Genomic DNA, 17,190 nt, shown 5'->3' with positions numbered 1-17,190 from the left:
AACATATTTGTGTAATGCATGTTTTGTAATTCCCATAATGGCTTGAGAAATCAAGGTAGTTAATAATTTTAAACTATAGTCTCATAAATGCTTGAATATCCATAATGCCTTAAGGAAATCTAGCATTTCATTAGGTTACAACAACAACAAACAATGTCGACAGAGAATAGTATCGTAAATTAATTTGGCAAATATCTAAACATCCATTGATAGGCATTAATTACCTTTATTGGGCTGTCAGCTTAGTATTGGTGTATCAGTTTCTTGTATGCATCCTTATTTTGAGGCTGAGAGTAGTGATTCAGTTCTGCCTGTAAAAGAAGAAAACACAGGCGTTCATCATTGCAAGTTAAATCCAAGACGAGACGAGACGCGATGTTAACTTACCTTGCGAACACCTTTTATAGCAACCACTAGTTTTTCTCCTAATAAAGTTTGTAAAGCAGTGTCTTTTGCAAGAGCTTCTACTGATTCTGCAAGAGAGACCGGCAGTCTCTGGAGCTTGTCGCGTAACATATCAGGATTCTCTTCTGTTTAAGATAATAGTTTAGTTTACGGGATGTACTTGCTTACCATGACGGATGAAATTAAAAAGTGTTAACAACTTACCAACAGGATCAGGCAGAGAAAGATGCCTGCGAAGACCATCGATTCCAGAAGCAAGAATAGCAGCAAGGGCCAGATGGGGATTTGCACATCCATCAAATGCTTTGATTTCAAAGTTGCTGACGATAGCATCGGGAACTCCAGGTGGACATGCAGTTCTCACAGGAGCCTCTCGGTTTTCTTTCCCCCAGCAAAGGTAAGCTCCACTCCATGTATTCGGTTGTATACGATCATAACTATAAATACAACAATACATTATTCTTTCTTTTCTTTCCTATTCTAGTATGTCAAAGTTAATATGTTTCCCATTGATCAATGGTCACGATAGTAACCGTCGCAACTTGGAAAGGGCAAAAAGAGAAAAGCCACAACTGTAAAATGTTGTGTGACTACGCATATAAAGTTGTGAGATTATGTATACACGTTACGTTTTAAACATCTATAAAGTACATTTCGCATCGGATATCATTTTTGACCAGGAACCTTCCTGTATATGTATGTATACGTGTATACGTTTATACTTAAGATTAAAAAAATGAATTCTAAGATTTGTTCTACGCGCGCGTGTGTGTGTGCGCGCGTGTGTGTAATTCCTCCTGAAAAGTGAAAACCATTGTGAAAAATGAAACCTGTTTGGTATTGGTGCTGTAAAAGCTAAAACCGATGGAAGATGGTGTAGAACGCCCGCCATGAACTCCTCCCCGATTTTGGACATTCCATGGCGTGACGACGCCCCATCAGAAGCTGCAAATGCATTTTCACCATTCTGGGACAAACTAAGATGCACATGTGAACCCGAGCCAATGTCATCTAGTGCATACCTGATTGAACCACAAATAAACCATTCAGGAAAAGAAAATGATGTTTTCCATGATGTTTAATACCTACTTTGGCATAAAAGTAGCCAGCAGCCCGTGTTTCCTTGCAACAGATCTAATAACTTCACGGGCATAAATCAAGTTATCTGCAGCATTGGTACAAGTTGTGTAACGCAATGCGATTTCAAACTGACCACTACCAGCCTCTGCATGTACCTGCATTACCAAACAAACACATATCATATACACGAAGGCTCTCATCATTTCATAATTAAAAAAAAATACCGGCTTGATAAAAGTATCAAATACAAGCCAAATTGACCAATTTGTACGAGAACATAAAGCCTAGTTACCTGTTCGACATCAATATTGAGAAACTGTAATGAATTAACAACTTCATGCATTATCGGTGAAGCAGCATCAAACGCAGATGTAGAGCAGTAGCGTGATGTGTCAAATGGGACCCATTCTTCTTGACCGTCCCTGTGGATTGTTTACACAAGTAAAGATGAAATGTAATATAACTACTGCCTAATACATCAAGATATATAACAAAATACATCAAGATAACTACTGCCTAATACCTTAACTGGCCCTTCAATAGATAGAATTCATTTTCAAATCCAGCATTCATTACCTAGATATAACATAATATGTGCCAAAGCAAAATCAACAACATATAACATGATTAAGCATAACACAGATTTCTGCCTCGAATGAACTCATAATTTATGTGATTATTACCAAGTTAAATTCTTGTTTAAGAACTTCTGAAATTCTTTTTAGTGTTTCTCTTGGGCAATAGTCCCATACTTGACCAGGCTTCGAATGCATGGAAGCTAAAACCATCTCTTCATTCTTCGCCCTGTAAACAAATGATTATATAAAAAAAAATAGTCCATGCTTGTATTTTATTTTTATTTTTAAGAAAAATTGGACAAGTATGTGAGAAAAGAATAATGATGATATAACAGATTTACTGTATGTGAAAACTTACCATGGGATTTTGCATATTGTTGATAGATCGGGCATGAGTCTGATCTCACCAGTTCCTGTGAGATTGGTGCCATCAGCTGGACCATCCATTACTGAACTCATGCCCATGCAGGCACAGGTTAGACCTAACCCGTGCTCCGTCACGATACTATTGAACCGTTTTTCAGGGACAACCTGCAACAAACTCATTACAAACAGTCAAACAATGTGTAAACTACTGTAAAGAATAAAAACCAAAGTACTTACACGGCATCTGTGTTGTCCTGAGGCATCCACCCATAAAACACGAACAAGCACCGCATCTTGTTGGGTCTTTTGCACAAGATTATCCAACTTTAGTAATTTATCACAACCAAGACTAGATGTACTAATCTTGTAAAAATTTTTTGCATTTTCAGAAAATATGTCGGTAACAGCTTCAACAGCTTCACGCATTGAAAGATCACCGTCATTGCATGCATCCCGTAGAACAGAGAAAACAACTTCCCGTGCTCTCTTTGCACCTGCCAATCTTGTGTTACAAAGAAAAAACAGATATATGCATACATGCATGTATATAGTTCTGGTTCACAAACCTAGGTAAAACGTTTCAGGAAATGCACATCCATCAGTGCTGAACATCACCTACATATACATACCAATTTGATTTAAGACAAAGAACAACATAAACGAAAACTAAAAAGTAATCTGATGATTCCTTCATACATTACACCGAATGAAGATTCAAACACTCACTGTTGGCTGTTATTATTTGAGTGATTTAATGATTTGTTTATTAATCATTAACGTAATTTAAGATATAAACCGAATTAATTTCATATATACCCTTACAAGCTTAAAATTTCGTATATACCCAATCAAAACAAAAAATATAATATATACCCTATTTTATCGAATTTTTACTTAATGACCATTCTATTTTAGTTTAAACCTTATTTTTTAAATGGATTTTGATTGACATCGACAAGCAAGCCAACCAAACAAAATCCAACAATTAATTATGTATGTTCGAATCAGATAATCGAACTCGAATTAAATAATCGAATCAGGTATAATCACATGACAATCGAGCAATAAAACACTTTGTAGTCAAAGATATATGAAAATTTAAAATTTCAGAAAAATAAGGTTAAAATGGTCATTTAGTTTCTAATAAATTGGGTATATTAGATATTTTAATTACTCCGTAAGGGCATTCATGACATTTTCCAAGTTTGTAGCGGTATATAAGAAATGCCCCAAAACTTATATGTGGAACCTTTTTTAGCGGTGCAAGCTCCAAAAGCTGTTTGATTGATGATGTCATGCCATGGACACTGAGCTTTGGAACAGCCAAGCCAAAATCAAGGTACTCCTGAAATGAATTGTACTTGTGTTAATATGAATGAATATTTTAGAATTACTAAATTACCCTTCCAAGTCAACCTGATGATACACAGAAGCCAAATAGGATGCTTCCCTTGAGAAAGGGTAAGACGCGTGTAACAACACTATTCGACAGTCCAAGAATCTATGGTCTTCTAGAAGATTCCGAAGATGAAGAGGATTGGCCTGCCTCAAATCCAAATCTTTGTCTCCAAACCTAGTACCAACTCCATACATTCAACTTAATCTTACTATAAATAGGTAACATGTGCATTTGACTTTGGTCTTACCCTGTATGTATCTGCATGGGCCAGTCAAAAGATAAAGCAACCTCCAAACTACGCACGAATATATAATCAATAAGGTATTTGTTTGTGATGCGAACAGGACTTCCGCCTAGGAACACCAATGATCAGATAACAATGCAAAAAATAAGTATTTTATAAACTAGAATAAGATTTGAACAACCTAAACCACCAAGCAAAACTTCAGCAAGACCCTCGCCGGCCTCTTTCTCGGTGACATTCGTGTTAATTTCAAGGCCACTGCGATATGCGGCTATGCTTTTAAGACCAATCACTTTAGTGGCATCTGTTGTAGCTACCGTGATCACAATGTTAAGGAGCTTACAAACTTTTTCCCTTTATAATTTATATCAACAAAAAAGTTATATCAAATTTTTCAAAAAGGATATGACTTTAATCGTTCTAAGAAACTATCAGTAAATGTATCGATTGTCCAACTCATCCCATTTTTTATTCCCTGTAATAATAATATGGAAAAAGTTATGACGGTTATTGTAGGAGCAGAGCAGTAAAAAGAATTACTATCTAACTTGATCAAGAATCTCCTTGGCTAGACGCTCAATCCTGAGTATTCTGCCAACAACTGGTAGAATATCTTTGAGTTGCTCTATGTCGAGCATCTTATCTAACATTAATCCATCATCTATTAGTAAACCACAGATTCCTGCAGCTTTGAAGCATTTTTTGGTGATTGTTTCAATTCCAGAGTGATTTCTGTATTCTTCGACTCCTTGAAGTGATAACTCAGAGCCATACAGTTCAACTATATCCCTCAGGCTCCTCTGCAATATGTAAATAAATTTCAAGTTAATCAAGCATTGAAGAAATTATCAACAGATGGACTAATTCAGTAGGACAACAATTGCACATTCCATTTATTAACTACATCAACTTGTGTTGTCTTCAAAGGTCCTATGCAGGGGCCGTAGGGCATGTATAGCCAAACTGACAGCCCTAAGGTAAGATCCGGTGTCCTTTCATTAACCAACAAAGTGAATTAAAACATAAGTGAAGTAAAGTCCACCGAAAAACTCCGAATTTAGATCTTAATATGGTACTTAAGAAATTGCTCGAAGGCTATGTATAGTGGAAGAAAGCTTAAGCGGAGGCCCAAGCTTTAACATAGGCGAGGGGCTTGCGAGGTGGGGTCCATCCCCAATCAACCAAGCTCACATTTTTGTTTTCTTTTTAAAAAAAATATCTTTAATTTAACTTTTAGTTAAAACCAGTACACCAAAGTGAAAGGGTGGTCCGTTAAAGCATCACTGCCTACATGGCAAAACCACAGCACATAGTCCAATGCTAGCTTTTCAAAATGTATATGAAACTTATATCGGTTCTATGAATCACAGTATATTTGGTTGAAGTTGGAAATAATATACTATACTTACTTTCGGTTATTTGGCAAACTAATAATGTTTTTATTTAATTTGTAAACCTTAAAACTGATGATCCAACCAGTACAATATTATTATTTATGAATAATAAAATGATAAAAGAAAGTAAAAGGAAAGATGAGGAGTCGACCTTGAAGTTAAGTGTAGAAGGAACATGAGTCAAGGCCTTGACAGAAGCTTCAGAGAAACAAGTGATGAAGGCAAGTGAAGAGTCCAGCCAGACCCACGATGTTATGGGCATGACCATCGAGTAGCTCAGCCGTCTCCACCGCTTGTCTCAACTCGTCCATTATCACTACCAATACCAACTTACCAACAATGGTTTGGAAACTAGTTTATCTGTGTTTTTTTCAAAGGCAAGCCTGGTTGAAAAGTCCATGTGGGGTCCCCGGGTGTCTCGGATTAATTAAGTTACCTGTCCCCATCTCGATATTCTTTATTTGTATTAATAATAAAATCATTGATATGTCAATCAACAAAAATAGTAAATCTATATCTATAATATATATATATAAACAAAGATATAAAAATCCTACGTGTCGCAATGTAGTCGCTCCCCCTTTTTTGGAGTCACCAGATTTGCTTGATTTTTAAATAATGGTTTCTCATGCATTTGACCCGAATTCATGGGTATAGGTATTACCAAACCCAGATATTCCTTAAATGGGTTATAACATCTCATTAAATTAAAAATTGTTCTCACCAAATTATTTATTTAAAAATCCTATAAAATAGGATATAATAAAAAATAATATCTTATTTATTTTAAAAAAAGATATATATATATATATTATTTAAATTAAAAAACCAATTTGATAGTAAAACAATAAACGAGTCTTGGGTCTCATCAAACCATAAGTATATTATTAACTATCATAAATATTATTTATAATTAAAAAACCAATTTCATAGTAAAAAAAATAAACGGGTCTTGGGTCTCATCAAAACCATATAGCTTTTAAACCGGGTTATAAGATCTCATTTATTTGTGAAACAATTTATCATCAAACCATATGTATATTATTAACTTTCATACAATAAAAAATATAAATTAAAAAAATAAATAAATATTAGAACAAACAATATAAAACAACCCCCGTAATACGGGGGATAAAAACTAGTTATATTATAATAAGGCTAGAAATCAGTGGGTTGAATAAAGAAAGAAATAACACATTAGGCCATGCGTAGTGGAGGGACTACAAATGGGGCAAATTGCGACACGTGGCGCCCAGTCAGCAAGGGATTAGAATTTGTTTTTGGGGTGTAATGATGTTGGGGCTACAAATAGTAATATATATATATTAGGGAGGGATATTTTGAGAACTTGATGAGTTGTAAGAACTCAATTTTAAACCACACATTTAATTAAATGAGTAAGAATGTGGCTGAGATTAAATTTGATTAAAAAATGAATCAGGAGAGTATTTAAATATTTTTGTTAATTACACAAGTTTAAACTTTAGTTACACATGTGTAAAAAGTCGATTCGGTGTGTAAAAAATTACGGTAATTTTTTGTACATTACTTACACTTACGTATTACATATGTGTAAAAAAAATTCAAAAAAAAATTGTTACGTTGAGTTCTTTCGAGTTCTTAAAACTCAAAGCGGTTCTCAAAAGAAATCAATCCTATATATATCAATAATAATATAGAGATATATATATATGTATATATAACACACACACTATAAATATAATAATAATAATAAATCTCATCTCCTCCCGGCGACAAATAACCCACGCCCCTGCCCATTTCGCCCCAATTTCGCCCAAGGGGCGGTGTTCGCGCACATTCTCGCCCAAATTGTAGCCCCACTTCAATTAGGTTGTGTTTGTTTTTACTTTTTGCTTATAAGGTCTGCAAGGAGCCTATGTCTGCGGGCGCGCAGACATAAGCTCTTGAAGACTGTTTGTTTTTAAAAAAATAAAAGATCTGAAAACTTCTTTTATGGTCTTAAAAAATAAGATAATATCACCATTTTCACACTTCTTAACATCATACCAACGCCTAATGTCCAACACTACCACCACCCACCGTCCGCCACCACCGCCGCCACCATCGTCCACCCACCCACCGTCCGCCGCCACCACCACCCACCACCACTGTCCACCACCACCACCACCGTCAACCACTCACCACCACCACCCCGTAGGCCACCACCACCGTCCACTACCACCACCACCGCCCACCGTCTGTCGCCACCACCACCCACCGTCCGCCGTCAACACCATCCACCACCGCCACCACTACCCACCGTCCGCCGCCACAACCATCCACCACCATAGTCCACCACCCACCAGCACCGTTCATCACCACCACCACCCATTGTCGGCCACCATCATCGTCCACCACCCCACCACCACAACCGTCCATCACCACCACCCACCTTTCACTGACTACCACAATCGTCTACCACCACCCACTTTCACAGTTCGTAAACCACTACCAATTATTTTAGCAGTCTACAAAAGTTAAATGAATTTTATCTACTGTAATATATATGATAGGTAACTAATTTTCAGCTTATGCAGACGATATCCAGTGTATAAAACAAAAAGGTATTATATTTTCGTATTGCAGACATTCAAGCCACATCTTCAGTTGCAGACATTAAATAAGATGAAATCAGATTGCAGACAATTTTTGTCTTCATAAACAAACAGCACCTTAGTCTTAAAGCAAAGGAAAGACAAAATTGCATAAATGGTTCTTCTTGTTTTATCAAATTGAAAGTTTAGTCGTTAAATTTTAAAAGTTATAAACTTAGTCTAAACATTTGGGTAGGGGTATATTTGTCATTCTTCATTTAAATATAAAAAATTTATATTGATTAATAATTAACAAAAAAAACCTATGCGTAAATTTATGGATTTTAAAGGATGAAGAACAACCAAGGATAAAAAAACCTATGCGTAAATTTATGGATTTTAAAGGATGAAGAACCTATGGTTCTTCTTGTTTTATCAAATTGAAAGTTTAGTCGTTAAATTTTAAAAGTTATAAACTTAGTCTAAACATTTGGGTAGGGATATATTTGTCATTCTTCATTTAAATATAAAAAATTTATATTGATTAATAATTAACAAAAAAAAACGTATGCGTAAATTTATGGATTTTAAAGGATGAAGAACAACCAAGGATAAAAAAACCTATGCGTAAATTTATGGATTTTAAAGGATGAAGAACCTATGGTTCTTCTTGTTTTATCAAATTGAAAGTTTAGTCGTTAAATTTTAAAAGTTATAAACTTAGTCTAAACATTTGGGTAGGGGTATATTTGTCATTCTTCATTTAAATATAAAAAATTTATTGATTAATAATTAACTAAAAAACCTATGCGTAAATTTATGGATATTAAAGGATGAAGAACAACCCGATTTGATGATTGGGATGCTGCCCGATTTAAACGATCAAATTTGTTTGAAATGCAGTTGTTTTATGTTTACTTCGGGTCTAAGTCTTAAAACAATGGGGTTGTGTTTATTATGTCTAACCCGAAGGCCACAATTGGGTCGATTAGGTTAGTGTGGCTTAAATGTCGTGGAAGTGAAGTAGACGGTGATCAAACAGTTATGATCGCATAGTTTTGATAACTACCATCACGATGTTTTGGTTCGATTAAGGGGATCAAACAAAGCAATCTGAATGTAATCTAATCTTATCAATTTGATAAGTATATATTGTTTGATTTGCATCATACAATGCTTATAGTTTGTTGTTAAAAATGAATATAAAAAAATGAAACATAACAAAAGTTATGTGGAGTACCCTCCCCCCTTTGGACCTATCCCAACTAATATATTGTTCTTTTGAGTCCTTTCTGGTTTGACAACTCTCTCATCCTTACCATGTGTTCTCGAGTCTCAATTGACGAGGGGAGGAGAAGGAAGGAGAATTATGACAGCAAAGAAAGTTAGGAGAAGAAAAATATGTGATTTTATTTCGTGCTCCTGAGTTTAATGAAAAGAAAAGAAAAATAAAGGAAATTAAACATTTTAGGTGTTCCCGAATTAAGAGGAAAAGAAAAGAAAGATACAATTTTCCTATTATACCCTTTAAGTAAACTATTACATGAAGCTTGATTAAAGGTAATCTGCGAATTGATAGAAGTTATAACTAGACTAAAGTATTTTCTCTGTTAATCTATCAAATTTGGAAGGATGAAAAATATGCTCAAAATTTCTAGTTTTTTCTCTTATTTCCCCTCCCTTCCCTTTCTTAAAAAATATTTAAACATGAATTTTTTATATTTTCCTCTATTTTCTCCCCCTTCTCTTGTTAAATGAGACTCAGAAACACATGTAATTATAATTATCAACTAAAGGTCCACATAAAACAACTTTCAAAAAACCAAACCAAATACAATCAAATACCAATTGATTAGCAAAAATTAAAACCAAAACAAACCCCCACATGAGATAAAACTCTGTCTTTCGTTCTAGTATTTTCCAATTCAATGAATAAAAACATCAATTTTTTCTATAAATTTGTAGAAATAAAAATAGAATAAAAGAAGTTAAATTTTGAAGGTGAGTAAATAGAGGTGCATAAATCATTCTAATACCCAGTTCAGTATCATGTATGATCGAGTATTCGAAAATATGGTATTGGCTATATCCATGTAGGGTTTGGATTTAGGTATTGGCTCTAAAAACCATACCATATGCACTAGGTTTGGGTTGTGTATTCTAAAACTGGGTATTTGAATACCCTATTTCAGGATATTTTTCAACCCTATTATCGGGTTTTTTTTCATTTTTTTTTCAGGCATAAATTGAATTTTTTTTAGTGGATGTACTTTTTTGGGGGTATTTTTCAGGTAATTTCGCATATAGATTGGGTATTGTAAAAACCCGGTTCCCGGTATGGAACCAGTTCCGGTTTTCGGGTATTCTCGGTAACAAATCGGATCCGGTTCTGGGTACGGGTTTGTTACTGAAATGCATATCATATCCGTATCATACGGGTAGTGTAGGGTACGGGTTCGGATAGTAAAATCACATGTATAAAAAACCCAATTCCGGATTTTTTTTAAGTCCGGTTCCAAGTTCGTTTTTTTTTGTTTCACCTCTAGAGTGGCCCAAAGATCGATGTAAGCTTCTTTTTCACGCCTGGTACCTGGATGATGGGACCCTTATTGGAGATGCTACTCAGGCTGCCAAGGCTTTAGACATCATTAGAGTGGAGGGCCCCTATTTGGGTCTCCTTCTTAATATAAAAAAAACTGAAGTTTTTTGGCCTACATGTGACGGGGTGAAGACTCAAGAGGGTTTATTTCTGCGGCAGATTGGTAGGCTGGTGCATGGTGTGAAACTTTTGGGTGGTCCTGTCAGTAGAAACGAGGAGTTTATTAGTTGTTTGGTCCTCAAAAGAGCAAAACGTGCGGTTGAGCTGATGGAATGCCTCAAAGGCCTTCTGACCCTCAAAGTGAACTCCTCCTGCTTCGTTCGTGCATGGGGGTCGCTAAACTACTGTTTGGGCTTAGGACGTGTCAGCCTCCCTATGTCGGAGGAGTCGAATCTGTTTTTGACACGGGTCTTCGGAAAGCGATCGAGGACATTGTGGTTTGTGGGGGTGCCTTTTTTGTGTACCTCCAATGGAGGTTAGCTTCCCTCCCAACCCGTTTTGGGGTTCTTGGGATTGGCTCGGCTGAGGATGCCTCTTCATACGCTTTTGTGGCTTCAAGGGCCCAATCTTGGGTTCTTCAAGACCACATCCTTCGGAGTGTTGGGGTGGGTTGCTTGACTCTGATTATAAGGGTGCGTTAGATACCCTGCATAGTTCTCTTCCTGATCTTGATCTTGGCGGTTTCTACATTAAAGACACCGCCCCTCCTAAAGTCCATAAAATTTTGGCGAATGCCTTATATGGTGAAATCGTCAAGACAGTTGAAGAGAAGTTCGCTTTGTCCCCGCGGCAGCGAGCTGTGTTTGAGTGTTTACGTGCCCCTCATGCTCAGGATTTCCTGTCAGTTGTTCCCATTGAAGGTTTAGGGCAACGTATGTCGGCATTGGAATATCGGGCTATCCTCAAATACGGCTGATGGTACCCCTTTTCCCGGTTGATGACCCGTGTCCCGTATGTCGGAAGGCTTGTTTGGATTCTTTTGGGGAGCATGCAGTCCATTGCAAAGAATTACCGGGCTTTAAATATCGACATGATCTAGTTCGAGATGTGCTTTACGACGTCCTTAAGCGGGTCGGGATCTCGGCAAAAAAGGAAGCCCCGGTGAACTTCTTGACCGACCCTTTAGATGGGAGATCAACCCTACGACCCGCTGACATTCTCGTTTTTGGATGGGAAGGAGGTAAGCATGCATGCGTTGATTTGACATGTGTGTCCCCCCTCGTTGGGCTACGGGACCACGGGTTTGTGGTGGGTCATGCGATAAACAAGGCTGAGGCGGGTAAAATAGCTAAGCACGAGAAAGCTTGCCTTGAGAATCAGCACGTGTTCGTACCGTTTGCTTTTGACACCTTTGGCGCTCTCGGCCCTGACGCGGTTCGGTTCCTTAAGCGGGTTCAGCAGGTGGTCAGCAGTAACTCCGCTCATGCTAAGGGGAACGTTGTGTTTAGTAGGGTAGAGTTTGCTATTCAGAAGGGGGTAGCGGCGCAACTTGTTGCCCGTCTATCTGTCGTTAGTTTGTAATTATCTATGCTATTTATAATTTGATAATATAATTCCTACGTATATATAAAAAACAACAAAAACCTCTAGAGTAAAATTAGTAAAGTGAGCGACCCATGGGTTTGGTTTGTAGAGAATCGGGTGGCCCAAAGAAAACCCTTGCAAATAATAATAATATCGAACGAAAGATAACAATGAGTGACGACAGTACCCGTTAAACCGCCCCCAATTCTCTTTCTTTCTCTTTGGCTGATTAATATTATTAATATTCCATTCCAACGGCAACTCCTTTGGAATCTACAAACTCAACTTTCCTCTTTTTACTTACTTCGATTCACGCCGTCAAACACCAGTTCGCCATCAACAACGATTGATTGAATGTGGTCAGTTCATCCTCTTCCTACTTTCTTGATTGTATTATATCTACTTGTTTTCCTGCATATATATGTATCTATATAATAACCCTTTGTTTCCACTAACACCTAGACCCATAAAGACTTAGTCTTGCTGTCCATAAAGGCCTTTCGTTTTCGATGTTTAAAAACCCATGTATTAGTTTCCAAGAATCTCTAATAGGATTGAGTCAAAATGTAGGGAATTCTGGAGAAGACACAAAAGAAAGTTCTATGTTTCGGTTGGGCTTTGCGGAGGCGGGTACGTTTTATACAAGTTTTATGATGCTTACAAGAACCGAATTTCGCAACTCGAGAAACAGCTTGCGGACGAGCAAGAGAACGATGAGCTTCTCAAGGCCCAGTAAGTTTTTATGATTGATGCTAGTTAAATTTCATTTGTTTGTTACTTTGTTTTGGTAATTAAGCGAAGGATGTTGTGGTTTTTGACAGGATGCAAATGCACTTTGAGAACATTCAGAGAATCGCTGATACGATGACGTTGCCGCACACCATGCTTTATTTGAGCAGTCGGGTTGCGGAAGAGTTGGATCTTTTGCATCTTACGGATAAGTTAATGAGAGGAAAGGATCAGTCCAACAGCTTGACTCCGTCTGAAAAACTCGAGCTTTGGGACAGGCTTAAAATGTTAAGTATGCGGATTTATAAGGTTTTCTAGTTTCTGTTTTTTATCATTCTAACGAGTGATGTGCTGGTATGATTTGAAGGTTTCACGAGGTTGGTGTTGTCTATCTGGGCAATGACAGCTATTAGCTTGTATATTAGGATTCAAGTCAACATATTAGGGCGACACCTATATATAGACACTGCACGCGATCTTGGTGGTTTTCAACCTGTAAGAACTCTTCTTCTCATTTTTAGTGACATGTATTGCTCTTTGTTGGGTTCCTATGGAAGAGTATGGAATTTAGTATAAGTTTACAGTGTCTGCTAGAAAATTTGGAAGCGTTTTGTTTATGTGGTAAATATAGATATTTATATTGTATTAACAAGGTTTAGTTTTCTTGTATACGTTGAGGCTTTCTCTGCATTGTAATTCATTCAGTTAAACATCTAGACTTTTTTACATCATTCACTCGTAGTTGTTGATTTAATAGATAAAAAGTTGGTTTGAGTGTATTGCATTTAAGTCTTCTTCCTTATCTAATCACAACTATGAATTGTCTAGTGGTGAAAAGGATTTGCTATTAGCTTATTAAGTTAAACTGGAAATTTAGTTAAAAAAATATAACATCACAAGTGCAGTTGATGTAAATTATTGGCCCCTAAATTTTTATACTAAGCTGCTTGCAGTGCTACAGACTTTTGAACAATTAGTCTGTCTGTCTTAGACTTTTGAAAGTTTCGCATATTACCGCACCACCTCTGTTAATATCCATAATAGTGATTCGGGGTTAACTCATAGTTTCCTCTACTAGTCAACTAGGACGGTTCAGATTCTCAACAGCAAAGGGGTTGGTTGTGCTTCAAATAGCCATGTTACCAATATATATGACGTATATATTAGATGGAATGTTAAACCCTAATATATTCTTATACCACTCCTTTTATGAGTTTGTATCCTCTTTGTTAGTATCGATAGTTGTTTGCTAGAACCAAATATTGCTAGAGTTAAGCGTACTGTTTTACTTCCTGAATTCCTGTAAGTATAATTATAAGCCTTCTATATTGAAGATTTCACCCCGGATAACCTTGCAATTGCATTCGATATTGAGAGTTTGTCATAATTAGTTAGAGAAAGGGTAGTTAGCATATCGAACTATTGTATTTGACTTGTTTTTAAACAACCAACATATAATTAAAAAAAACACTCAAGTTGGTTTGTATGTTCACAAGAATGTTAAGAGTAAATTAAGCCTGTTGATATTTAACTATTGTTATTGATTCAGGAGGATGGCGATCTGATTGAGAGAAGTGATGAGCAGCAATTTTTGGCTAGCGCTGATTTTCTTTCAAGTCAGAGAATGCCGACACTCATATCCAATATGCAAGCTGCTGCAACTCAAGTTCTCAGAGGGTATATTTATTTCTTAACTTAGTAATAGTAAATCCCATCTAATTATCTGTTCTTATATGTGCAGAAAGCAGTTGAGAGATATCTTCAACTCTAGTGTACTTGATGAAACGATCATGCAGATACTCAACACGTTCATGAGCATGGGAAGCCCTTATCACTGGGTCGATTATTTGATGCCGGAAGATCTCAAATCACTTCAAACCTCCACCCCTCACATCACTAAATTAGATCAACTAATGCTGGAAACACGTGCAGTTTTATCAAGGTACTTCATTCATTTTACTTAGCACCCTCTAGTTATGATTCCTTAAGGGTACGTTCGGTTTTCTAACGAATTGGAATGTGTAGAATTTGGATTTGAAATTTTCCAAAAGGAAATGGAATCTAGGTAAACATTTTCAATTTTAGGGTGCGGTTGGTTCACATAATTTTTTTTTAAGGAATGGGAATATATCATCTTTATAGGGTGCCGGGCACGCACCGGCACCCAACGTATCCAACACGTATTGGCACCAGTGCGCACCGGGCTTCTTGTAACTACTACAACATACCCGGCGCCGGACACGTATCCTGTGCGCCGGACCCCTAACCCAGCATCGTACGCTCAACCCAGCTTCGGACACGTAATCGGAACGTGATGCGCAACCAAGCGCCAAACGTGTAATTGGCGTTGGTATGCGCGTAACTTTGTGGCACTGGAACGGGCATCAGTGCGTTTCTGGTATCATATCGTAGTAGGTACCAAACGGTATGCTGGAACGCATCAGTTCCTGACCGTATTGGGAGCGGGCCACTGTATCTGAACTGGTACGTATTCGTGCGGAAGTGCATCGGGGGGGGGGGGGCATAGCCGGGGTTGGGGTGGTCGGAAATTCCATTTACCTTAGGTGAAATCTTCACATTTTGGAAGAATTGTTTGACAACCATTCTAGTTGCAGTTCCAATTCATTTGACAACTAAACGCATTAAGAATGAAATTGTAATTCCAATTCCAACTAGTTCCGTCAACCAAACACGTCGAGATGGAATTCAAATTCTCCATTGAATTCTGCGAAACAAACCCTTCCTGAGTTCACAAAAATGGCATTTTGGGTTATGTTTTATGCCTTTATCTCTCAACGCTCGAAACAGTTGGAATATATATAGCTTTTGTAATTAAATTCGAGTTTCCCATTTCACAAAGTCAAAATAACAATGTTGAACTATTTAGATATTAATTTTTTGTTTTTGTGCAGTTCTGAATTTGGGAATATTTTGGAGATGTCACTACGAAACGTGGTGGACGGAGTGATGGAAGACATGAAGGGAAACGGCAATCTGCCTGCAGGGGGGTTACCGCTGGCGAAACTTCTGCCGCGTGTTGCACAAATTAGTCCATTGCTGCTAGAGGAACCGAGCCGAAACAAGTTTACTCAAATCATTCAAAACATACCCCAAGTTGAAGTTTTCTTCACTCTTCTCTACACAAACATGTCAACTTCATAAATCAATATCATCAATATTATTAGACAGGTTTTAGTTGGGCGTGTAATAAGCAAAAGTCGAAGCTTAAGCTTGCTTTCACATGTTACTTGTTAGATTCTCATCATCCATGTATCATTATTTGTTAAGCGAATTTTTTTTTCTTTTTTTTGTTTAATATTTCTGTAGATTATATGAAATATGATTGATTTTTAAGAACACAGATGTAGCAGTATTGTTGGGGAATTTTATAAGCAGTTGGTTTGTATGTATTTTCATAGTGTTTGAAAATCATTTCTTGAAAGTAGTGTCGCTAAGTCCTTATTGGGCCGTATAGCAGTGTCAGCATGTACAACATCATCCAATTTTTTTTTTAGTTTCTATACCATAACAAACTTAACTGGAGCCAACCTGGTTTTCGTTGACTTGATGACGTAATGCTTTGTATCATAAGTTATACGAGTATTTTGAGAGTTTTCTAATTTAACTTTTGGGTACCATAACAAAGCTAAGCGATACCAACCAACTTTGTGTTGTTTTGATCTTAAATTGCATTTGTTTTTTATAACATGTTTAATTTTTTATTATAGATACGAATGTCACTGTTTTCCGTGTTGACAGATTTTTTTTTCAATTTAGTGTTGTTATCGTAACAAAATTAACTGATACCAGCCAAGTGCATGTTAATGCACTACCACAATACATCGGATACGAACTACTTAGTATTTAAGTGCAAAATGATATTTCAAATGGGAACACTAGCGATGAACGTTTTCGGTACCGATTAGTACCGGTACTGGACTGAAATCGATTTGGTACCGTCAGTATCAAATCGGTAACAATTTTTGAGTTTTCGGTATCGATACGGTACAAGTACCGTACCAGTACCGAACCGATACTACCAGTACCAAGTATTTCAGATTTCGGTATCGGAATTTTCGAGATCGGTACCGGTTGGTACCATCCCGAGCTCATCCCGGGAACACTAATAAATTACCAAATATAGCACAAACAATATTTCAAATGGGAGCACTAATAAATCATCAATGTACCAGTTACATGTGATTTATGTGGAACTCGGTAACTGAAAGTTCTCAACATAGAATTAGTCAAATTACTAATTATAGAGGTAGGGTATCAAAAATACCCAAATACCCTTAAGTAACTCCCGCGGGTTAA

The 17,190-nt window shown here is 37.0% G+C and overlaps 1 protein-coding gene and 1 pseudogene across 2 annotated transcripts in view; one reads left to right on the top strand and one right to left on the bottom strand.

The window, feature by feature from the left end:
- Window positions 1–5,792, bottom strand: part of LOC143620390 (protein fluG-like) — a 43,870-nt pseudogene extending 38,078 nt beyond the window's left edge. Inside the window, exons 1-18 of the transcript XR_013151333.1 lie at window positions 5,618–5,792; window positions 4,621–4,872; window positions 4,478–4,547; window positions 4,263–4,400; window positions 4,076–4,181; window positions 3,846–4,002; window positions 3,679–3,774; window positions 2,996–3,044; window positions 2,667–2,923; window positions 2,422–2,594; window positions 2,169–2,289; window positions 2,009–2,061; window positions 1,778–1,907; window positions 1,495–1,640; window positions 1,236–1,427; window positions 610–842; window positions 388–530; window positions 225–311 (exon numbers count right to left, since the gene is read on the bottom strand). The product of XR_013151333.1 is annotated as a protein fluG-like (transcript). The remainder of the gene's footprint in view (window positions 1–224; window positions 312–387; window positions 531–609; window positions 843–1,235; window positions 1,428–1,494; window positions 1,641–1,777; window positions 1,908–2,008; window positions 2,062–2,168; window positions 2,290–2,421; window positions 2,595–2,666; window positions 2,924–2,995; window positions 3,045–3,678; window positions 3,775–3,845; window positions 4,003–4,075; window positions 4,182–4,262; window positions 4,401–4,477; window positions 4,548–4,620; window positions 4,873–5,617) is intronic.
- A 6,508-nt stretch (window positions 5,793–12,300) lies between these two features.
- Window positions 12,301–16,283, top strand: LOC143620389 (peroxisome biogenesis protein 3-2-like). The gene is made up of 7 exons (XM_077092098.1): window positions 12,301–12,503; window positions 12,715–12,876; window positions 12,966–13,165; window positions 13,241–13,368; window positions 14,423–14,550; window positions 14,615–14,815; window positions 15,786–16,283. The coding sequence occupies exons 1-7, from the start codon at window positions 12,499–12,501 to the stop codon at window positions 16,033–16,035; spliced, it is 1,074 nt and encodes a 357-aa protein (XP_076948213.1). The 5' UTR covers window positions 12,301–12,498; the 3' UTR covers window positions 16,036–16,283.
- The last annotated feature ends 907 nt before the right edge of the window (window positions 16,284–17,190 follow it).

This window comes from Bidens hawaiensis, unplaced genomic scaffold, assembly GCF_021521415.1.
Source record: "Bidens hawaiensis isolate Kalapana, Puna unplaced genomic scaffold, B.hawaiensis_p1.1 tig00002553_1, whole genome shotgun sequence".
Classification (NCBI taxonomy): Eukaryota; Viridiplantae; Streptophyta; class Magnoliopsida; order Asterales; family Asteraceae; genus Bidens; species Bidens hawaiensis.
The sequence above is the reverse complement of the archived record's forward strand: the minus strand, read 5'-3'. Positions and strand labels throughout refer to the sequence as shown.

Coding starts and splice junctions, on each gene's coding strand:
- LOC143620389 (XM_077092098.1), top strand. Junction 12,877..12,965: donor GATGAGCTTCTCAAGGCCCA/GTAAGTTTTTAT, acceptor GGTTTTTGACAG/GATGCAAATGCACTTTGAGA. Junction 14,816..15,785: donor ACACGTGCAGTTTTATCAAG/GTACTTCATTCA, acceptor GTTTTTGTGCAG/TTCTGAATTTGGGAATATTT.